This window comes from Vidua chalybeata, chromosome 5 (genome assembly GCF_026979565.1).
Source record: "Vidua chalybeata isolate OUT-0048 chromosome 5, bVidCha1 merged haplotype, whole genome shotgun sequence".
NCBI classification, from domain to species: domain Eukaryota; kingdom Metazoa; phylum Chordata; class Aves; order Passeriformes; family Viduidae; genus Vidua; species Vidua chalybeata.
The window spans coordinates 37,434,472-37,459,202 of record NC_071534.1 but is presented as its reverse complement, the minus strand read 5'-3'; the positions used below and the strand labels follow the sequence as shown (position 1 = coordinate 37,459,202).

The 24,731-nt window shown below is 39.4% G+C and overlaps 1 protein-coding gene across 1 annotated transcript; it reads right to left on the bottom strand.

Annotated features, from left to right (window-relative positions):
- Positions 1-2,170: 2,170 nt before the first annotated feature.
- On the bottom strand, positions 2,171-18,258 carry TSPAN8 (tetraspanin 8). The gene is made up of 8 exons (XM_053943727.1): positions 18,111-18,258; positions 13,092-13,151; positions 10,391-10,513; positions 9,693-9,767; positions 9,501-9,608; positions 7,753-7,896; positions 4,939-5,022; positions 2,171-2,391 (listed from the first exon to the last, which is right to left on the bottom strand). The coding sequence occupies exons 1-8, from the start codon at positions 18,168-18,170 to the stop codon at positions 2,338-2,340; spliced, it is 708 nt and encodes a 235-aa protein (XP_053799702.1). The 5' UTR covers positions 18,171-18,258; the 3' UTR covers positions 2,171-2,337.
- Between the last annotated feature and the right edge of the window lie 6,473 nt (positions 18,259-24,731).

Sequence of the window (24,731 nt, the reverse complement as noted above, 5' to 3'; positions counted from 1 at the left end):
ATTGTATGTATTGTATTTATTACAACTTGGTTTTACACTTCTGAATCCCCAGAGCAGCATACCGGACCAGACTGGTGTCTGAGCCAGTGTACATTGTCAGTCTCATCTTAATGCTCATTGCAAATTCATGCCAGTAATACGCAAGTTTACAGCTGCCTGAAGTTGACTCCTCCTGGCAGCAAGGATGAGCTGTAATTTCTCCATCATGTCCATCCATTAGGCATCCACAGCTCTAAGACCCCTCTCTGTGAGAGTCCCTCTGGTCCTTCATTCAAACGTGAGAGCAGTCCTTCTAATGGAAAGGAGGAGGAAGAAGAAGAAGGTGCAATTCTCTTTCCATGTTGCCCTTATATTCCCAATATTTTTCTGTAGTGATAATCCAGGACTCCAGCTGCCATACCATGATCTGGGTGATTCAGGCTCAGCTCCCAGGACTTCAGAGGATGGATAAGATACGCACAGTAAAAAAACACTCTGGGGAGAAGGAGGAACTAGAAGCCAGCATTTCTCTTTCCAGTTAGTACAGCTGGGTTATGGAGTCATGGTTCTTCTCTGGTCTAACAAAGTTTGAATTCTTCTGGCACAGCTTCTGAGGTTCAGCAGAGGGAAGGACAAGTGCCAGAACTGTCTGGTAGCTAGATGACTTTCCTGGGAGACACATGTATTACTGAAAGCAGGATCACTGCTTGGCCTAATGGTCTGAGTGCTAGGGAAGGATGAGGGATGGGACAGAAATGTCCTCTGGTTGAGTTTTTAAAAAAACCTTGTTGCTGCAGATGCATTTTACCTTAATCCAATTCTGCTGGAATAATACATGGACAAGGGTCTCTGCTCAAGGGAAGCTTTTAATGCATTTTTAAGCAAGTTTGCATTGCTTTGTCAAGATGGGAACAGTCAGGGTGTGATTCGAGACGGTCGAGGGCACCTGAGGAGTCTTTAACAAGAGGAGCATGATACGTGGTTTTCTCTTAAGAGCAGCTGTGAGAGGTGTTTAAAGTTGCTCCTATTATGAAGATGAGGGTCCAGCAGAGCTGGATAAATCAGCTAATCCCAACACACAGCAGGAAGGCCATCAGCCTGCTGTGTAAAATCTCAGCAGGTCCCTGTGGGCATCATTAGACAGCCTCATACCTTAAAAATCTTGTCCCTGATGTCATTTCTGTTAGAGGGCAACCTAGGCCAGCAGGTCCCCAGGGCTTGGGACCACATGGGGTTCCACTGGGGTGGCAAGGCAGAGCCTGGCCCATCCCTCCATCCCGGTCAGGAGTGGGGCAGTGCAGGGCACCAGGGCAGCCCCAGCCCCTGGCATCACACTCTTCCTGGGGATGGGCTGAGGTCACACCAGGACACATGAGCAGGCCCAGCTTGGTGGGACTCCATGACCAGGCAGGGGAGCTGGAGACCAGCCCTACTGTGACATTGGTGGGGCAGGAACCAACTGGCCCAGGAGGCTGATGTGGTGTCCTTGCCATGGGCAGTGCGCAGGGAAACCGGGGCAGCTGGGCAGGGACCATCAGGGCTGTCAGTACCTCAGGGCCCAAACACTGGCATGCACTGGTCAGACCAAAGGCAGGCAGGCTTTATATGGCTGCTGCTGTGCTGCCAGCCATGCCCTGTGTTTGTCCTCCCACTTGCCTTAGCTGCTCTGGGCAAAGCCTTATCTGCATGAATTCTGTGTACACCTTGCCTCCACGTGGACTTGGGTTTCACCATTGATGCTTATTTGTAAAACACGTGCCACTAAATCCAGCTCATTTACACAGCCTAATCATCATTTGGGCCCAAAAGCAACCATCTCAGCTGCCAAGGTAATGATTTAAGCATCCCTGAAAGGAAATGTGGCTTTCCTATTTGCTTGCAAGTTAGCTGCCCTTTCCGCAGGTAACAAAACCCTGACGCACAACTCTTTAATGAAAACACCCTGGTCCACAAGCAGAGGTAACCAGGGACCTGAGCTCCCTGGAGCAGTCAGCCACTGCATGATGGTTTCCAGCTGTTCATGGTGACTCTGCTGTGGGTGGTTTAACACTCATGAGGGTGAACTCACTCTCAACATGACATAATTGCTATCTTTGGACAAAATAAACACCTCAGAAACATAAACAAAGATGTTTATTGCAAATAAAAAATCATATTCACATCATTAAATCGTATGAAATATAAAGAGGTCATTTTGCAAGTTGTCAAGCATCCATGAGCACAAAGGCTGCCATTTTCATCAGAACAGCTGCCTGGGACATGCATATATTTATCTGAATGTGGCCAGCCAAATCTCTAACTCTCTTTCTAGAAAGATCTTGATTTGACTGGTGACATCATTCTGACATTTTCACAGTTTCATTTTCTCCCAATCTGGCAGTAGAGGGTCATAGAAAACACCAAACCAAGAATCTGGAAAACAAAGATATTTCTGATATTACTTGGCAATTCTGGAAATCCCAGGATACAACTGATATGCAACGGGAATATTTTGTTTGCAAATGTCTTGGATTTACATGAAGGATAAATCTGCTGTGAAGAAGACTTTTTCCAATGTGCCTCTTACAGAATACAGACACTTTAATGAAGTCAGTATATACAACAGGTAAGACTGCAGATACCATGTAGAAGTTTTATTTGTTTAAAAGATGGATTGCCTCTGTGCATGAGAACCCCGTAGCTCTATGTGTTTCAAATGCAGTTGTTAGCTGTAATGGAGCAGCAATTATGGAGAAGTTCAAGAAATCTGGACAAAAATTGAGCATTTTAGTTTCTGATAAACTTAGAGGAATGTTCACTGTGTATTCTAAGGGTTGTCTCCCTTTGAAATCTCTCTTCCTTTCCACTGTCACTCTCTTCTATGTAAACATACGTGTGAAGTATATGTATACAGGTATACATATTCATGTGTATACTGTATACAGGTATACATCTATAAACCTACCTCACTGTTTTGAGTTGCAAATGATCATGCAACAAATATTTTATATTTATCAGTAATGCACTTAGGATAGAAACAAGAGTGAGTTCACTGAAGAAGCTGTTACGAGAAATAGAAAATTCAGTAGAGTCACCTTCTGTATTGGGAATTACTGGTACAATTCCATGACCCGTGGCAGACAGCTGGTGGGATCAGATCAGAAAGCTTCCTTCTGAATTTAAAGTTAACCAGTCTGTGAAGGTGTTCCACAAAAATGGAAAGCACCCAACTGACACCTTTGAAGCCATGAACACTGACATACTTTATTTACTTAAGGAAGAGACAGAGAAAAGTATATGTAGCACAGAGGTACAGCTAAGAGAAAGGGATGTACTCACACCTGGAATAAACTGACAAGGCTTCCCTGACATACCATGCCCACATTTGCACTTGCACCCAAATGAAACTGGGCCCTTCTTATCTGTATAATTTTCACTAGTAGGATGAGCTGAAAGCAGTAATAGCTCACAAGTGGCATAATGAAGCAGACAGAGGGGGGAAGAGCACCTTTTTTAATCGGGGATTTCCTAGAGCAGAGAAGTGGTTAAGCAAGTGGCCTTTAATTTGCAATTGCTTGAGTTAATGTGGAAACACTAAATGTTTATCAAGTGTAAATTGCCATCTGACAATTTGTGCTGAGTCTCATATTGTTTATTCATGTTGTTTTCTAATCCTTTTATGATTGGGAGAGGCAGCCAGCACAGAAAATGCCAGCTGGAGAGCAGGAAAGAATGATGGGAAATGAACTAAAGGCTACAACTCACATAACCGCAGTAACTAGAGCAAAGTGACTTATAATTTGCTTTATACATACAGATTTTACACCTCAATTATATTTTAAGGCCATTTATTATCAGTGTATTTCACCTATTTTTCCCTCAAAGTAAACATGGGTGAGAGACCTGACCGCCCACATATAGCTCCTTAAATACCAGAAAGTCTGTGCTGAGTAAGAAGTTGATGGCCTGTCCTCTTCCAGTGCTGCAGCTATGTAATTCTTCCCCACTTACTACTATTTTCCTAGAAACACAGTTTTGAGTTGGGGCTCTTTCCCACTCTTCTACCATGAGGAGCAATCCTGTGCCAGTGATGTGGAGAAGTTTTTGCTTTGAGTAATAGACTGAACTTTCCACAGCAATCTTTGTCAGTTCTGTTTTTCCCTCAAACATCCACTGGTGGAGAGCGAGGGTGGAAGAAAATCAAGGAGGAAGAGTGAAAAAAAGATGACTGAAGAAAGTATCATGATGAAATCCCCTATTTCTTTATAATTTTCTCCTATTCAAATCAAAATCAAGTAGCTGACTGGATAGCCTCAGTTATTTTCCTCCTCTCTTCAGAGAAAATCTTGCATGTTATTCTTCAGTGTATGGTGAGGAAATTGAAAGAAACAGTTCACATACTCTGTGTTTTTCTATACGCAGGGATATATGGAGCATCACATGTGTGCACTCAGACACATTCATGCGTCATCTAGAGGCTTAAAGTTTTAATGCCTCAGAATTATAATTTTGTACCAAAATTTCTTAATGATAAAAATATGTACTCTAAAGGCTAAATTTTCTTAGGAGATTAATTTTTCCTCAACAAAAGATGAGAAAGAGGAGGAAAAATCTGGCTGGTTTTCCTCATGTCTTCTGGCACTTATTCTTCTGTGTGTTTATTCTCGCACATCTCTGTACACAGGGCTCATGTCAAGGCACAGCCTGGCTTCAAGACTGGCAATTTTTTTTAAGAAAATATCCCATATGATACACTTATACAGGCAGCAGGGTGGTCTGATCTTACCTGAAGTTTGCAGCTCAGCAGCCATATACTTTAATTAAATATGAATAACAGTAAGATTGTAGCTAAGGCAAGAGTTGGTTTTCCCTTGTCTATTAATTGAGCAAGCCATGTGTTGTAATCCCATTCCCAATGTATTTCCAAATAGAATATATTGCTTGTCAGCTACTAAGTATTTTAACAGTGTACACTGGTACCTCAACAACAGCCAGTCCAAAGGCGATCCCCATAATTATGACCAGATTGTCTTTAATTTGTTGCATAATCACTTCTCCACAAGACTGAAAAAGAAAACAAAATTATTAATTATAGGTAAGCAATATTATCCTATGGTTATAGGAATGCATCTTCTAAAATAACTCTCAAACTCTCTCTCTCCTTCTCTTTAGCTCTGTCCTAAAAAAAGGCTATTTAAATTTACTCTGGCTTGTTGCTAATAAACACAAAACACACAGCTATGTGTACCTTATTCTCTGCAAAAGCCTTTGCCTTTCCAAGTATGAAGATTTAGTAGCTGACCATAAAAAGTTACTATTTTCAAGGAAGACATACAGCTGCAATGTCTAATGTTTGCATTAACAAGGAAAGAAGTGTTTGTTCTTACTTTCATTTGGTAATAATTTGCTACTAGGAAAGAGTCAATGCAGCCAGCCATGACCAGGTCTGAAAGAGAACTTGTTTCCCACCAATCTAATCTTTGGATTTGAAACTTCAAGGTTTATTATTAGACTTGGGATTAACTAAAAATATTTGGTTATAAAACCTTCAAAATTAATTTTGTCAAGTGTTTGGTGGTCCTTGGCTGGCGCTGGAAGGAAGAGAATAAATCAGCATGGCTTCATTGTTATGTTGGGGTTTGAGTGGGGAACAAGATGCTGGAGAGCAGCCCCACAGAAAGGGACCTGGGGGTCCTGGTCCATGGCAAGTTGAACATGAGCCAGCAGTGCCCTGGCATCCAGGAGGGCCAACCCTGTCCTGGGGGACATCAGGCACAGCATCGCCAGCTGGGCAAGGGAAGGGATTGTCCCATTGTGCTCTGCTCTGGGGGCAGTTTTGGGCACCATAAGATATAAAGCTACTAAAGATTGTCCAAAGTAGGGCCATGTGAAGGGCCTTTAGGGGAAGCCTTATAAGGGGTGACTGAGGACACTTGTTCTATTCAACCTAGAGAAGAGGAGACTGAGGTGAGACCTCTTTTGTATCTTCAGCATCCTCATGAGGGGAAGCAGAGGGGTAGGTACTGATTTCTTCATTCTCATGAACAGTGAAAGGACTGAAGGCAATATAATGAAGCTGAGTCAGGGGAGATTAGCTTGGATATCAGGAAAAGGTCCTTCACCCAGAGGGTGTCTGGGCACTGGAACAGGCTCCCCAGGGCAGTGGTCACAGCACCAAACCTGACAGAGTTCAAAAAAGCATTTGGACAATGCTCTCATGCAAATGATGTGAATCTTGGGGCTGCTGTGTGCAGGGCCAGGAATTGGACTCAATGATCCTGATGGGTCCCTTCCAGCCCAGCATATTCTATGATTCTACAGCTGAAGTTCTGTGCAGAGCTACTCTCCTTTAGGATATTTGCATACATCTGTTCTTACAGTGACTACATCTTCTCCAGGCACTGACAATCCTCCTTCTGCAAACAGGAGGGAAAGCCAAGTACAGCTTAAATACATCCAAATTACATTACTGTTACAACTGTACAACTGCCTCCCCCCCAAATATAGTTGTATTTTTTCACCATATTTCCTCTCTCACAATAAACACATGGATCTTCTCCTTCTAGTTCTTCTAAAAAATCTCTCAGTTAAGCTGACTCATAACTGCACTGGATATCAAATATTTTTTCCCATATCAGAAGAGCTGGATGTCTCTACTAGCATCTCACATCACTATGAAATCTGTGTGTTCATATGAGTGATATCTTGCACCTGCAGTAATTTCACAGATGGCTTCTCATGTGTCCTTTGAGGGCTTGCCTGAGGCCAAAAAGACATTAAAGTGTGGCCAAAACAGCCTCTTTGTATACATCTTATTTCCAGATTGGGTTCTGGTATCTTCTACTTAACCAGATAGTTTCATTGCTTTAAAATAGTATTTGCTTCTATGGGACTACATGGGGAGGAAATTACTGCTCAGGCAGGACCTGATTAAGGAGCTGTGCAATTAGAGAATTATACAACCAGAATGAACATTTGCTAAAATCTGCTTGTTGCTAGGTGCACACTGGCAAAATTTGCACCACCAGCATTCTAAAACTTCAATTACTTTGTGCTATTCAATTATTTTGTGCATTTCTTTTAATTTTTTTACATATCCATATTTCCTCATAAGGAGACAAGCAAACCATGAAATTGATTCTTTGAGATCTCTACTGTCTACGAGATGGTACTCTTCTGAGTGTGCCTTGTTTTTACCTGTCACCAGACACTTTGCCTTATTATATTAATTAAGATTTTCAAAAGGCTGTAGTTGTAAGAAATCACTTCGAATATTCTGACATGAATCCCACAATATGTAAGGTTTCTTTCCAGCAGATCCTGCAAAGTGAGTGTGGGTTTTTTATTAAAGTATTATAAAACCCCAAAGGTCTTGCATTTAACGTGTTTGATTTTCAATATACCTTAGCATTTTGAATGTCTCTAAGTCAACATGTCTACTACCACAATGAGCCTGGATGGGAGCATAGCCTTCTGAGAGAGGAACAAGAGCCAAAGGGTAGCTGGTGTGCAGCTCTGACCAGTCATACCCTGGCCCCAAAGTCAATAATTTTCATCAACAGTAACCATGCAGATTGCTAAGGGCCTAAACTGAAGATATCTCAGGAAGAGGAAGGAGCAGAGCTATGAACAGTCATTTCTTAACAGGTGGTGTGGGGGTAATTCTGGCTAAGAAAGAGAAAGCAAAACTTTGCCTTTTCAGAAAGATACAGAGCTCCTGACCAGACCAGTCAACAGAGATAACCTTGGGTTAAAACTTGGCTCTTTGGAATGAAGAATGAACATTTTTCTCACTTTTTTATAGATGTATCTAGATGTATTTTTATAGTTGATACAGAGGTCTGATGTCTTCTCTAGTTCACACTGACAGATGTCTTTTTGTTTGTCAAAATTTTCTCCCCAGTCTTCAGGTCCATTCTGCAATCCACAACATTGGTACTGCAAGAAAGGAGTAAATGTGGAGAAGAGTTTAAAAATATGTGATTTTCAATCCAAAGAGAGGAGGTGAGGGAGCTGACAGGAACAACAAAAACCAAATTTTATTTCACCTTTTTCAGTGTGGAAGTTCTCCCAAATTGTTATGTTTCAAATACCCTTTACATTTCTATACCATTTATAAGAATGTAAGTTCATACATTTTTTTTAAGATATAGGAGAAAAAAGACCAAATTTTCAGTATAAAATGCTCAAAAAACATTAACATACTATAAAGCTAGTAATTATCAGTACCAGAATGGAACTAAAACACTGGGTATATTATTTTTAAAAATCAAGCCTTCTTTCTCTAGGTTGTACTTGCAGAAGGTAATTTGCCAGCTCCAGTAACAACCACATTTCACATCTTGAAAAGCCAGGCTGGAAATGTAAAATTCAGGCACATAAAACTCTGAAATCTAGAAAAATAACCCCTTTGAATGATGGTTATCTCTTTAAATTAGAAATGGACTGAGGAAACCAGGCCTCCATTTGGGGTTTGTGAAACCTAAACCAGGTGCAGTTTCACTTCGTGTTCCACTACATTCAAGCCACTAAAGCTCAGAGGTGCAAACTTGGGTTTGAGGTCCTCCCTCTATTAAAAAGCAGCTGGAAATATTCACATAATTTTGTATAAAAGCAAAGGCTGTAGGACATAATACAGCAATCCTGCTACATTTAAAAATTAATGCAGTAATTATGGGATTTTTCATTTTGCTCATCTCTCCAGAGGGCTTATTATATGAGAAGAAATAAGCTGTCTCAGAAGCAGAGGACAAAGCTGGATATGGAATGGAGAAGTGGAAGTAACATAAGACACCTAAATATTATTCCTTGTTTGGTTTTCTTTCATACAGCAGTCTTTAAAAACATAAAAATTAAGTCAAACTATAAAAGCAATTAGGGACTAAAAAACCAGAACAGCAGGCATTCTCTCAATGTACAGACCCAGGTGCCTGTGGGAGGGGAAGGGGTGAATGCTGTTGTTGTCATCAATGAGATTCCAGGGTCTTGCAGGATGGGTGCAACATGAAAAGTGGAAACACAATAAAAACAAACTTCTCATCATATTTTCTTCGTTCTAACACAGTAAAGCATGGCATTTAATGATTTCATAGCAGCAGGATATTCTAAATTAAATACACTCCTCTCCTGATGTTTTCCTAATCCCTGGGGTAAACTTTCCTTAAAAGTACTGGAGAGTTCTTATTTGGGATATGGTGAAGGATCAATCTTCCTTTAGAAGGGAAAGCTGTAAGAAAGGGCCGTGCAGTCCTCTCCTGAAAGAGTTTAGCTAACAGTCAGTCTTACTTGCATGTGGTGTGTCCTTGCTTCATTGCTCTTACAGACAGCACTATAGCACAAAGAAATCATCACAGGAAGACCCTGTCCTATCAAGAGAACAGAAGTCCCTTCTGTGGTGTTTCAACTTGCCTTTAAGTCAGACCCTTTCCTATCCCCAGGGAATGAAATTCAAATCTACTGCAGAGTAGTCATAAAATGAAGAGGAGACAGATGCCAAAGATGAGACAGATAACAACCCCTTCATTTTTTTACTATTTAATTACCTTTTTCTCCAGCTTCTGGAACTCTTCCCGATACTCTTTATATTCTCCTGTAGTACTTTGCAGTGCATGCACACTTTCACTTAGAGTGAGGTTAAAAACTGCTTCAACCTGCAAGTTAGAATATATTACTAATTTTTGAGAAGAAACAAAACTATATGAAGACATCAATGAACATATAGAATAATACTGTACCTGAGGTTTGTACACTGCTCCTAAAACACCTCCTGTGACCTGAAGAATCAGTATCAGAAGCAGTGCAATAAAAAACTGGAAAAAACCAAAAAGGGTAGGAAACTATATTACTTTTGATCAACGTGATGTAATTTAAGTTAACATTTATCTTTCATGTGCTTGAATAACCATGTAGGTAGAATGATTTTCCAGTCAGAGTTGCTCCAACTATTTCTTCTTTGATGATAAGAAAAAGTGGTGCTCAAGACAGACCGTGCTCAGCTGGTGATCAAAACAAGGCACACACCAGAACAGTGTCATGATAACAGTGCGTTGGTGAGATTTGGGCAGGAGGACAGGGAGGACATTCTAGGTGGACCAGCAAAGAGAGCAACTGGGAATTTAGAAAATTAAATAGGATAGGTAATGGGTGAGAGCTGATAGAGGGAAATTTGTTGATGCCTGGAGGGAAAAAAAAACTAGTGACATGCTCAAGTCTCTCTGGACCCTGTCTTGCTGATGAGACCAACCATCATTTTTACCACAACAGAATTCAGAAGGGGCCCAAACTCAAGGTGAGCAAAGAAAACACAGGATTGTAATCATGTTTTCAGTTAAATTAAAAGGTTCCCATCCTCATTTGATACTACTTGCAAGGACTCTATCCATCATATGTAGCTGTGGCCTATTAAAGGCAGACAAATGTTTTTCTTTCCTACCAACATCAGCATGCACCGGCTCTCCTTTACAGCACCGCAACACCCGAGGAACCCAAGGATCATGATGATGGCACCCACGGCAATTAGTAGATTAACTCCTGCAAGCATGCTGCTGTCTACCCCCTGAAAAGAAAGAGGAAAAACAATCTTTTAGCTACAAGAAGGTCCTTCTAAAAGCATCTGAATTCCCCAAAACAAGATCATTATTTTGTAACTGATAAATATACTGAGTGGCACCTATGGAGAAATTGTGATCCATAAATATGGGAGCTCTATGCTCTAATGCTCTCTTCTCAAATGTTGTTTTGAGATGGAGAGCTTTGTAAAATCTGGTTTTCCACCTTTGTTTCTGCACAAGATGAAAATCAACTTTACAGAGTAAATGAATAAATATAGATCTGTCTTTAAAGTGACTTTTTAGTTGGTTTTCCGTCAATGAATTTTTGCTTTTTACTCGAAGTAGGAGACTTGGTTACCTCAAAACCTCTCCTACATTAACCCAATGTTAAAGAAACAAAATCTCTGTTTATCATTAGGAGACCAGGAACATACTCTATGACTGCTTCTGAGAAAGCACTTCTCAGAGTGATGCTGCATATATTAGGGAAATAGTTAGATGTATTTTCCAAAGCAGCTTTCTTTTTTTTTTCTTTTCTTTTTTTCTCCCAGGCTTCATCTCTAATATTACCCTTGGAGATGAGAAATTTATTTTGATGTGTGGGGCATTCAACTAAACAATTAATATACATCAATATTATTAAATATTAAATTATTCAGCTCCCACAGGACTGACTAAGGCCAAAGGCCTAAAGCGAGAAAAATGTTCAAAGAATATTTTCCAGTGATACTGATGCCAAGATTAGCAAAAATGTCTGGAAGTTGTCACATTCATCTTCTAATGGAAATTGCAAAGGTATATAGACAAGTATAGTTTGAAGAATGTGTTGTTCTTTCTCTTTCCAAGTTGGACTGAATCTCCTGTTATTTATTCATAGAAAGCTCTATTCATCTACAGCCAAGTCCTTATGGTCTGTTCAGTTATTACTGAGGTGAAACATACATTGGTTTTGAATGGGAACTTTGCCTGCCTGGAGGCAAAAATGTAAGAAAATGCTTTCAATTTTGGTCCTGACTCTTAATTCACAGGTTTTTGGAGAGTACTAAGTGTTGCTTCAGGAAAGCAGTTTGACATACATTTAAATATTCTTTTCTCAATAGGAAATCTCTCAAAAAATAAGATTTGGTAGTGGCTATGGTTTTCCAAGCTCCATTGCATTGTTTGAGCCATCATACCAGAGACTGTCAAGTACCAAGTATGGCAATTTTAGCTTCTAGTAAAATGTTGATTGAGGAGTGAAAGTTGTGATTCTTCCTCTTCCAGAGAAGAGTATGGCAGAGCTCTCCACCATGACCTAATTTACCCAATGACACAGTGTCATCTTGAACCAAGTTCTCTTGCATTCATGCTCTGCCAGACATGAGACATCTGGGACTGGCTAAGGTTAACAGTGTCATCAGCCAAATGGCAGGGAATGTATAAAGCTATCTTCTTACCTTCACCATATTTTTATTTCCAGGTGGGAAAATACTGGTTTAAAAGTTATTCTTAATTGACAGTGTGCTAGAGCAACAGGGGAGTTGTCTGAAGAATTGCAACTTAATCTATACTAAAGGCTCAATCCGAAAGCTGAAAAAAAACATGCTTCCATGTGACACCTGGGGTTTTTTTCACTTCTCTGGCCAAGAAGTCTTTTTAGAAATAGAAGAATGCAAATTAAGCTTTCAAATTAATTTGCATTTCTATGGCCCAAATTGATTTGAGGGAATGTACCGCTTAAACCTTAGAGTCAGTGCCAGTGGTACTGACTGGGCAAAAGGGCCTACAGGACTATGGGGTCTTTGAAACAACAGGACCAACCTCTGCTGCATGTCTGCAAGATTAAGAGCTCCTCAAAACTGTATTTTCCCTAGCTTTGCAGAAAATAAACGTCATAATATCTGAAGTAATTTAATAACCCATTAAAAAAATCCATGAGGGCAATTCAGGGTCTTTTTTCTACCCTCCAGGTGGACTTTTAGGACACTGTAATCCTATATTCTTGGGCATTTAAAATTCTTTATATAAAAATATGAGGAGAAAAGGATAAGGTGTTTTTAAGGAGCTGTTGAAAAATTGAACGGAAAAATCCTTTCTCCCTTTCAAAGTTGCAGTTACTGGGGAACTGAGAATTGTGTTATTGAAGATAGTGAGAAAGATAAAAATATTCCCCACAAACATATGGAATAACCCTAGGAATAGATATGACTATACTATTCTAATAGGGAAAAACATGGATAAGTCTATGAGCTGCATGCCTCCACATTATTCTAACACCGAAATCATTAACAAAAGCATAATTATTTTTCATTAGAGGTGAGAGACACATTTTCAAACAGAAATTTGTGTGCATCTGCATGAAACTGCATCAATAACACTAGCAGCTACTTCTCATAGTCATATCTCTGCTTGCATCAATCACTTTATCTGACTACCTGCACCATGATGTTTAATCCTAACATCATAAAATGCATTCCTCTACACCCACACAAACCACCTCAAAAAAAAAACCATAGAAAATTTGTGGAAATGAAGATGGGAAATTAAAGTGTATGCAGTAGTTTCCACATTTTACATGGTGCTGGTATGACTGCATGCATTTACCTGCTGAGCACCACTAACACGTATCCATATAGAGATTCCCAAAATAATGCAACCACACACCTGTGGGAGAAAATAAAGACAAGTTAGAAAGGTCAGCAACTTTTTTACTAACATTCAGTATCCAAATTGCACCATATGCTGTCCAAACTTCTGAAATCATTTGTTTGGCAAAGCAAAAGAAACATGAATTGCTGGAGCAGAGAATATTGATTCATTTCCAGGAAAATTCGAAGTGTAGTTAAATCTTCAGGTATGCACCAAATCCCTGATGTTTCCACCCCAGAGGACTACGCATTTACGTGATGATTTATACATGTGTTTAGGAAGCACACAGAAATTCTGTCAGATGTGAGAGAGAAATATAAATTGCTATTGTATGTATAAAATGTGCCTGTAAAGAATGTTGTTTCTTGAATAATGGAAACGTGAGATTTGATAAAGGATGTTTGCATATCTGCTGCTTCTAGCCTTATTCAGGACACATACGTGGAGATATTCTCTATAGTAAATCTAACAGGAAAAGTTCTAAATAAATTCTTTTTGCTGTTTCAAATGCAAGCAATATCTGGCCATCTCCAATCCTTAGAACAGGTCTCATAAAATGCCTAGAGTAATTGCTCCCATTATAATTTTACAGAAAACAGACAAATACAACTTGTTCTTGTACATATGAATGTTTGACCAGCATGACTTTCCTTAAGATGTTGAAGTCAGGGAAGATGAATCACAGGTCCAGATAAATTCCTTCATTTCTAGTTGTGCTCCTATTTCATCGATCATTGAGGTACCATTCCCCTGTGTGCCAGTCACTCTATTCCTAACCTTGTTGTTGATGAATCTTGTACAGAATTTTATTTTTATTAACTGTTGGACATAGGTAACCAAGAGACTACTCTGGTGTAAGGATTGTGCCTACTGAGATGACTGGTAGGAAAGAGACATCACTGAGGACCAGGGACTAGTCAGATTTATAATTATCTCTATCTGCCATTAATACTCCAGTCATAAATGGCCCTGAAATGTTGTTATTATTTTCCCTTGAAGACTGGAACTATTGAAATTAAAATAGGGAGTTTTTTACATGGTTTAGATATTTTTTCTTTAAAAAACTTTCACCACAGAAGTTTTCATATAATATTTGGCATCAAAGGCATTAATGACCTTCACAGATCATTGAATATGGAATAGGGCCAGCACTCAGACATGGCTACCACACATTTTCCTGCTCTAAGTAAAGCTCCTATAAGTACCTTTTAAACATGAAACAGAAAGTTGTACAATCAATGACAGCTATAACATGTTATCAAATTTAACTACAGCTCCCCACTGAAACCTTTTGAATCCTGCTGAATTTGCCTAGAAACTGATGGTATCATATGACTGTACATTTCAGTCTTGTTCAGCAGCACTGTGTGAGTGACGTGGCTACTAACTAGATAACATGGTCTTGCTAATGTGAAAGTTTTCACTGAAGCATCTATTGCTACAAATCCAAAGAGAGTTTGTCACACAGTCTTTTTTGTTATATAGGACCTCCTCTTAAAATGCAGCAGAGTAGTAGTGTGGATATTCTCAGCTCAGTCAGAGAGAAAGAGAAAGGTTTTCTAACCAGGCAAGAGCCTGGGAAACAGTTGGGAAAGAATGTAAATAATTCTCTAATCTATCTTGTTATTCACATTGTTTATAGATATGCTCTGCCACTGTGCGTCATTCACTGCACACCAATGGTGTGACATGTTTTTACTCTAAGACCAATGAAATCAGTCTTCTCGGTGTTCTCTATATATAGAGTGGTATATTTGTAATAAATCAGAGCTCATTTTCTTTGCCTTCTGATCTGGAGTTCTCTGTTCCCGTCCTGCTCGACAGCGACATAGTAGAAGCAAATTTAGCTAAATGTATACAGGAACTCATCAATCAAATGGGAATGCTACAATATTTCCTCGACATAAAAATAGAAACATCATTTATAAATCAAAATTTTAGTAAGATGTGCACATATTTTAATTTTTAAAATAGAGCTGTTTTAGGTTGATAAAAAATGTTCCATTTCAGTAAAATCTTAATGGTTTGTTTCTAGTTATTTTCATAATATACAATGTGTACAAAAACACATAAAGAGAAGTTTTGTAATAACAAATAAAAATGGTCTGTTCCCAAAGAGTCCAAGTTGAACATGTCAAGTTTGCTGCAATACTCCATCTTAAAGTTTTCTTAAAATAAAGTTTCAAGTAAATAAATTTTCATTCCAGGAAATTTATTTTTTAATGAACTGCTAGTGTTTTCTGATGGAATAAAATGAGATTCTTTGAAAATGTCTTCACCCATTTCCCCAAAATTAGATGGCTATCGTATTTTTGCCATAATCCTTGACAAAGAATCAGTGATCTTATCTCAGTCTCATAAATAGAACAGCAACAGTACTTATGTCCCTCAAATTTGGTTAGTCCTTCTCAAGCTTTCAGTTTTGGCGTGAGGAGGAAATACAGCCTTGTTGGTTAAATCAGTATCACCTCAGATGAGCCTGACATAGTGCTGAACCAACAGTATATTAAGATTCTGCAATTCTCATACACATAAATACCAAATTTGTGGGGAATTTCCTCCATTAGCACACCCTTTTCAAACATTCAGTTCAAGGACATCAGGAGGAACTTTTACAAAGTTGCTTCTGTTAAAGAAAATATTTGACTGAAATACTTCCTCGAGACACCTGAAATTACAGCTCTAGGCAGATCCTACAGAGAATGTGGCCTCTGGCTCAGCAAACCTGCTAAGCTGCTTCAGGAACTCAGATGTCCACATTCAGTTTCAGGGAAGGGGCCACTTTGTAGATGGGACTGCAAGTCTGGTATGAACAACTGATCAAAGATGCTTTGTCACTAACCATGTTGCTTCAAACAAATGTCAGACATCAATATTCAGTGAAAAAATAAGTAATTCTACAATTTTGCATGATGTGGAGTAGTAGAAGTTGACACAATGAGGTCAGCAGGTGAGACTGGATATCCTGCAAACTCCAAAGAAGGGAAAGAAGGCTTAATGTGAGGCTTAATGCACAAAACTGACAAGGATTAATTTAAGGACTTATATATATAATTTAAGGACTTATATATAGAAACTCCATATAGGCACCCAGTTTCAAAGCACAGATCTTCAAAAGCCTGCAACAGTCTGCTGTTTTTCACTAAACAGGGAAGATGAAAAACTCTATTTGTGTGGTGGAGCCCAGCATGGGGCTCATGGGCATATAGAAGCCAAGGGGACACATGTCATGAAGTGAAGCCATAGTCAATTTGCAGAGCTATCTTAGACTGTTCCAGGGCTTACAGAGTGTGATGCTGCATGAGCTGTTTGGAAAAAGTCATCAGAAGGCTAGAGAGCCCATTCCTGAGTCTTCTAAGAGAGGACACTCCCTGTGAGATTGCAAAGGGTGTAAAATGAAAGAACACCAGGTAAATATGCAACTGTCATTCTTATCTATTCAGGTTAAAGTCACCTTCATTTCCCAGTATCAGTAATTTTCCACTTGTCAACTGCCTTGAGTACTAGAGACAGCAGCTGTGGGATGAGTGGCTGTAAAGTCATCTCTGTTCCCTCAACCTTACTGTTGAAGTTTAGTGATTTCCATGACTTAGAGACAGGAATGTGAACAAAAAAATTCAGTTTCATTCTATTTCTGTAAGCCCATACATCTGTTCTTCCTAATCTTGATCATACTAAACTAAACATCTGCCTAAAAATAAATAAATATACTGCATTCCTGTTCTTCTCTGTTTCATTCTTCCCTATCTTAATAGTGCTAAACACCTTCCCTAAAACAGTTAACTACTGTCCTTCTCTCCTGTCCTTCTCTCTTCCATCGAGGCAGGCACATGCACAGTGAATGCTCTCAGCATTTTCTTCCTCAGAACACAGTGTGGGTTTTTCAACTTTGGTATAAAGATAGAAAGTTTGTTCTCACATGCTTGTTCCAAGACTCCCCCAGGATCCCACCCTTTTTTTGTCCCTAGGAAATCCATACTGTCACTAGAGGCATAGGACACTAGTCCAATGTTCATTCTAGAAGTAGTTTGGAGCTTTTCTAATGCTAGTCTGAGACATTTGTCCATGTTTCAGCTCAGGAATTTCTTTGGGAGATCCATATGCATTCAAAGAATTTGGGCTAGCCACAGATTTTCCAAGGCTACTGTTTGTGGTCCCTTTTGAATGGTATCACCTTTTCAGTTGAAAAAAATCCCTTGAGGCAAAGCCCATAATGTGGCTAGTAGTTCTGCTTCTGGTTTCAGTGAACCCCTGGTGAACCTGACAAAGCTCGGTCAAGAAATCTGACAGTGAGGTTGAACCATGAGAGAAATGTTCTTTAACTCAAACCTTTCCAGAGCTTTCAGGACCTGAAATTCTTTCAACCCAGCTGAGATGTGATAAATAGACAAATACAGTTCCAATAACACCCAGAAACCTGCCTGCTGTGCTGTATCGGCCTTGGTACAGCTGTGGCAGTACTGCCAGCACATACATTCTTAGAAACATTTACTGCCCACCATCAGAAACTAATTATGCACTAAATGTAAAGCAAAGAACCACAAAGAAGGATATGAAAACCATTTATCAATTAGGAGGCTAAAAATTCAAGTAAATTTTCCATATTTTCTGTTGCAACTCCATTTTCAGGATCTTGCATGCAAACACCAGCAATAAAAGGAAGAGAATTGTGCATTGTTATTGGAGAGTCTGTTATCTTCTGACTGAGATGAGTGGTGTCCCTTGACATGAGGGGCACAAGAGCAGGGAGGCAGATCTGTGGCTTGTCTACTTTTAAATGCAGAGGGAAAGGTGTTTAGATGGAAAAAGACAAAGGGAAGGGCAAAAGTTAAATATATTCTCCCCTCCCTGATTTGGAATCATACTCTGGTTCCACTTATGCTCTATTTTCTTTACAATTCCTCTAACTGCAGCATTCAGATAATGGGGAACACATTTCCTACATCATTAATAACAGTTTAAACACTAACTTACCCAAAATAAAAAGTTGAAGATGAACATGGAGTACTTCATGCATCTGCTTACACCCGCCATTTTCAACAAGCTGAGACAAAAACAAGTGCTGCAAAAGAATCTTTCCTAAGAGTTTGACCTCGATATAAAAGTTGTTCTTGTGTCTTCAGAAAACCTCTCAAAGCACATCAAATACACTGTGCTCTGCTCCTGAAAGCAAATGTTACGACCAAGTCATCCACAGTTGCTTAAATAGTTGCTTTATCATAGGTAAATATTAACCAAGCATTAGGAAAACACTACCAGTTGTTATCACCAAGTCTCCAGGTTCTTACTGTGTCTTGTGATTTGTACTTCTCTGTAATAATTCTATGACTTGTCCTACACCTCAAAAGTAAATATGGAAGCAGAAGCTAGCTTTGAGAGGTGAGCATAAAAATATTTTACAGACCTGCTTTTAAGAGGAAGTTGAAATAATTGCATTTCTTAATGCTTTACATTGCAGGGTTTACTCTTTCACTGCCTAATGTTTACTACCAGCATTCATTCAGTTGTGTTCACATTTCCACTTCAGAAGTTCAACCAGCATGAAGGGATGAGTCTGCTTTATCCCAGGAGAGGAGGGGTAAGGAATCTGCCAACATTTTCTCCCTCTGAGTATCTGCTTTAGATCCTCTTCCTCTTCCTTATCAAGTCAGAACCTCAGAAACCTGAGCATTGTGGTGCACAAAAGTCCTACTGTGCAGGTTTCCAGAAGTATTTTGAACCTCAGCACAGCAACCCTAGTTCTGGCACTAGGTGCAAGATACCTCTCAGCAATAGGAGCTAGACTCATTCCAGAAAGCAAGGCGATAGCCTATTTCATTGGGTTTGGGCTTTGTCTTGTTTGTTTTGTTCTGTGTCCCTCCAACTAGGAATCCTGAGGCAAAAATAGAGATATTTTTGCTGGGGTTTTCTATCAGCCTATTTTCTGAAGAAGCCCCATAAAGCAGTGCTTGTAGGAATAAGGGTCAGACAGAGGTTTCTTTGAGTTTGTCATTAAAATAAAGAAGTTTTAATTTTGAGGGTGAACACAGTACGAGAGATTAAGAGAACAGTAATCTGAACTGATTTATGAAGTCCACTTGGCCCAAATCCAGTTTTCAGTCTTCAGTGTCAATTCCTGTTCCTCAGTTCTGGTCTCTGTATTTGAAAAAAATGGGAAGTGTCAGTATATAACGCACCCATAGATGGTGACAAAAATATATAACTTAGAACTGGCTTTTGTAGGATCCACAAAAAACCCATCAGTATTCTATATTTAAAATAATTCCATCCAGCTGCTCTCTTAACTAGCTTTCCCATTTTCAGGAGTGGATCTATACCTGCTTCTGACTTCCTGTGCTCCTTTCTGGGGTAATACTCTTCGTTATAACTCTAGGATATCAACTGTGTGACTACCTTATTTCAAATATTCACCCTAAATCTGAGAATGTTCCTAAAAGTAATTGTGCTCATGAAATACAGATTTTATAAGGATTGGGAGAAACCACTGTGTGGTATGGTTTCGATCTAACACACTCCACAAAGAAGTAAATTGAGAAATGTGGGTGTCTTTATGTAGGGATGCCATAGCCACAGATGAGTCATGAGAAAAGTTTAAACGGTCATATAAAAATGTATGAAAAGGACCATGAAGGGTAGTAAGGGAATTACAGATGACACAGGATTTGAAAAGATAAGTCTGCAATCAGACCATACATTTGCAGTTAAGTAAGTTTATTGTAAGTGGAGTTTGAAAATTGCATTATGTACCAAAAACTGCACTGCTGTAAATCTTCAAACAGAGCAGATACTAATTAAGGAAGGCTTGAGCTGTAGCACTGTTGTCTATGAGATGCTTAGCCCAGGCATTCAGTCAGAGATATCTGAGGGAAAATGTGCTGAGGAAATAATAATATAGGAAGCAAGCATGAGCATTCACACTGGCTCTTCAAAACAGGACAGTGTGCAAGGACCTTTGACATGCAAATGCCCAGAATTTCTGCTGTTTTCTTGGTTTTGGTTTTGGTGGATTTTGGGAGGTTTCTTGGTGCGGATTGGGGTTTTGGGGATTTTTAGGGGGTTTGGGGTTTTTTTTTAATAAGCCTATTGAACATAACCACAAGCAAGTTCTGGTAAGACCCCAGTTTACAACATGCTAAATTACAGTTCCTGAACAGAAACTCAGTATCTGACTTTGCTACAATTCCTACATGTTTAATATCTATATTTAATAGTATCTAATGTAAAAATATACAATCTAAGATTAGAAGCAAACAATCAGTTTCCAATAAGTGACAGATTTTTTAGCTTAAATCTTCCATATGTTTGCCTATTTCTTATTTCCTGGCTACGCAGTGCTTTTTTATGCCTTGGAGAAGGGAAAGGCTACAATTATGGCACAGATTACATTCTTAGTTGTACCTACAAGTATGAAGGTCATGCAGATAATTGCAGAGGCTTATAAATCACAGGCATAGCATGAGAAATTTTGTTGCTATTTGTCTGGATATGAAATTGCTTCCACTACCCCTCCACTAACTGTTTAGATAATCAGCTATACCCTACCAATAAAAATGCCTAAGCCACAAACTACTCAAAAGCTTTTCTCAGAATTTGAGAAAATTTGTGAAAATCCATTTAGTTACTGCTCCTCTACAAATTAGAAGAGGAGGGTTATCAGAGCCTGGGTGCAGCACAGGGCAAGAGCCTCTGACGCAACACACACAGCTCCCTCCACAACATGGGGAGCTCTGACAACATGCTCGCACAAAATACTGGAAAGAGAGAGACATATTTTGGCAAAAAAAAAAAAAAAAAAAAAAAGCCAGTAGTCTGTAATGAACTTGGAGTAAAGCATCTCCCCTTTGAAATATCCCAAACAGCTACAGTTGATTTTACAATGTTTTTATCTTTCTTCACCTCTGAGACTTCCTCACTCTGAGTCTTGTTTGTCTTGTTTTACAACCTCCCTTTTCTCTTATGAGGTACCTCCACAAGCTCAGGCTGTGACCAAAGCCCCATATCAGATGATTCACAGCACAACTAGTCATATATTCAGTTTCAGACTTGAAAAATTGATTTGTCCTGGACATCAGTGAAATCTTTGAGTGGTGGGGTGTGAATAGTGGAGAATAAAAGGGATTTTGCCCATTTCAGTGATAAATGCACAACAGAGAAGATGGGTAAGAACCATATTCAGAGTGGAGATTGAACCTACAAAGGGATCAGTAAATCTCAGGATCTGCTGAATCAGTAGATTCAGCTTATATAAGGTGGGCAGAGATGGATTTCAGGCTGTCACTGCATTTGTCTTTCAGCCAAAGGGATATTTGACCCCTTGCAAACTCTCTTGTTGCTCAGAGGTCTCTACTCAATACAAGCTTCTGCATTTCCTAATTAAACTCCTGTCTAAACAGAAGTGTAAATTATAAGCACTTTTCATGCTTTCACAGTAAGTTGTTTATCCATAATACCAGGTGAAGCAAATGTTGAGTGCCATTAGCCCTGTCAGCATTTCAGCAGTCACCTAAATGGGGTGTGCTGCCTAACAAAGGCATGTTTGCAGTGCAAACAGTGGGACAAGCACCTTCAAAACAGTGCAAAATTTTAGTATCTGTTCTTGCCCTTGACCATACTTGCAAGACAAGGTCTGACTCAGCTTGTACTTAGCTTACTACAGCTAAAGTTGAGTTATAACCTTAGCAATTACATCTTATTGCAATATTGTAAAAGCCTGTAATAATTCAATTGTAAAACTGAAGAATACTCTTATGTCTGATTCTTAGCAAAATACTACCATTTCCTAACTGATCTTATTTTTGATATGTGGCACTGCCATGACAGCTTTGTTTATACTCTAATCCCACAGTCAAACAATTACAAGACTCCCTGCCCTCATTTTGAACTATCCTTTGATTTAAGCCTTGAGTTGAATGATAAGAGTGGAAAACATGACAAAAATATACCCCAAAACTCCAAAGGCTGAATAAAAAGTAGAAGAAAGAAGACAGCACTATTGCATTTAATCATGCACCTTAATCCATTTTCATGATTTTGTGTAGCTGATTTGTGATTTATAATACTATGAGCACATAAACTTTTTGGAAACTTCCATGCCTCACAGGGTTTAGATAGTTATGGTTGAGTCCAAGGCTGATACTGAAATTGACCACATGAAAAGTAGTAGAAGTGGGAATAATTTTCAACCAGTGTTAGGCATGTATATGGGTGGCTGTATCAGCTGTCTAACTTGCCTTCACAGCTTCTTTCAAGGAGTGGACACTGCTAAGGAGTGATTACGCTTATCCTAAAGTAGGCATGAAAACAGGATGGGTGAACTGTGCCCTTGAACTGCCTGTTTCTTGCCACTGACCAAAAAGTGAATCCATGAATCTGAAGACATATGAGATGGATTCCACTGGAGTTTCCTCAGTGGGACAGCATCTCTATTCCACAGCAGGCACTTTTTGCTCTTAAAGTGCTCTAAAGGAAGAGCATGTGTCTTTTGGCTATAGAACTTCTTTGTTCTGTAAAAATGATGCAAAAAGTAGGGGGAAAAGACGACAGGAAATGAGGATCTGGTCTCAGTTATGTTGCATTGTGGGCATGTGTGCAGAAGTTTTGCCGTGAGATGGATATGCCCTGACCCAAAGCTTTGTAGCTGCCATAGCAAGGTGTGTAGCCCAAAGATACATCCTGTTCTTTCAGAGGCACAGACTGATTACAGCTCAGCAGTTCTCTGACCCCAGCCCCACCCCAGTTACAGCTCAGAACAAGCTATAATCCACCCGGAAAGCTATATGGTGTGACCACTCTCTGCCAAATACTGCTACTGACTACCTTCCTTTCTTTTCCTCTGTTCTACCACACCCTGAAATGTACAATGATGAGCAGAGTTGTGTCTCAGAAAAGGATCTGAAGCCTCTCCATTTCCTATGGGCTACAAGAGTGAATGGGCTCCTGTTAGTGTAAACTGATTTCTTGCCTGTTAGGGCTTTTACTTCCATTTTTCAATAAAAGGTGCTTGTAACGATTAGCAATGTAAACACTTCTTTCATGATGATTATGAACATCTGCACTCCAGCCAAGAGATACACAAACTCTTTATATAAAAGATGTAGCCCAAACTGAGTTGCTGAACCACCCAGCTCACAAGAGGCAGGGGCCTGATCATCAAAACAAACCTGGATTTCCAGGACATGTCCATGCACACAGGAGCAGGCAGATCCTATTGTCTGCCTTGTCAGCCTCAGCTCTGGGCTGGGAAATGTATAGCTGGGTTACCCTGATGCTGTCCTCTCCTCAGAGGCTGAGAGAAAGGCAGTGTGAATGTATAATATCCCTCATATAATATATCATATAATCATATGATATAATATAATCATATATTATATCATATAATATAATATATAATATCCCTCATACCAAAAGAGGCCCTCAGAGGGCACAGGCATTTCTGTGGACCAGGTGAGTTTGTTGGCCATAAAGGTGCTGGTCAGAGGTGTGTCATACCTTCCCTCTGACCACACTTTTCACATTAACCATGTACAGCTTGTCTCCAGTGAGAGAGTTTAAATGAAGTTATGTCTTCACAAAAAGTTCCTATTCTGACAAAAGTTTCACCAGAAAATCCCCATCCAGCTCTGTGCTAAACTCCTACCCAGGCACTCCATGGCCTGGTGCCAACAACACTCATATGTTCTTGTTTTAGCAAGGTCTAGTGTCTCAAAACACTCTCACTTCCCCTAAAGTAACAACTCTTCCAGAAAACAAACCTCAAGCAGCTTGTAATCCACTCTACCTCCCAAAGGGCACAGCCTTCTCTTCCCATACACCACTGGTTTTCTTCGGAGCCTTTCATCTGAAAACTCTCTGAAATACATATCTTTAAGCTTTGAGTGATACTTGGCTATTATTAAAGTAAAGTAAGTCCTTAAGTATGAATAAACTTGCATACCTAATACGCATATTTCTCTTCACACACTCCCTGCCTCTACAGACATTCTTGTTTAATGATGCTTTACATAATTCAGCTCATTTTTGTACCTGACCAACTAAGCTCTTCATTTATGTCAGAGCATTTGAAAGGGATTTCCTACTTCCCATCACCTGGTCAAGATTCATTTAAATTGTATGTCTCCAAGTTTAAAACCTTTTGGTGGTTTCAAATTTAATTCATCACTGATTAAATGATAATCAGTGTCAGTAAGGGCCTCACTATCTAGCCTGTAGATATAGTACATTATTAGTAAGTATATTATTATGTCTAACTTTGTTTAAAAAAATGCTTGCTAAAGAACCCATATTGAAAAGGTTTCTTGTAGGTTTGTACTCTATAAGCAGGGCTCCATGTGTATGGGAGCTTGACTTACATAAGGGGTGGTATTTTTGACTCCTATCATTTGCAGCATATCTTGAAAATGTCTGTGTCATAAAGTACAGATTGCTGTGAAGAAAGATGCCTTAAAAATGCAGAGAACAGCCTGTGTCACTGAAGAATCAAAAGGTTTCACATGCATTTTTAGAATATTGTCTTCTTTTTCAAGCGGGGGGAGCTGATCTAGGAGGATTTTTCCTGGAGAAGACATGCATATTTCATATTCAGATGTAAACACCAGG

What these genes read in the sequence shown, in the direction of transcription:
- TSPAN8 (XM_053943727.1), bottom strand. Translation starts at nt 18,170, where the DNA reads ATGGCGGGTGTAAGCAGATGCATGAAGTACTCCATGTTCATCTTCAAC. An exon ending in TCCAGAAGCTGGAGAAAAAG is followed by an intron (nt 7,897 to 9,500) that starts GTAATTAAATAG and finishes CCTTTCTTGCAG; the next exon opens with TACCAATGTTGTGGATTGCA. An exon ending in TTGGACTGGCTGTTGTTGAG is followed by an intron (nt 2,392 to 4,938) that starts GTACCAGTGTAC and finishes TTTGTTTTCCAG; the next exon opens with ATTCTTGGTTTGGTGTTTTC.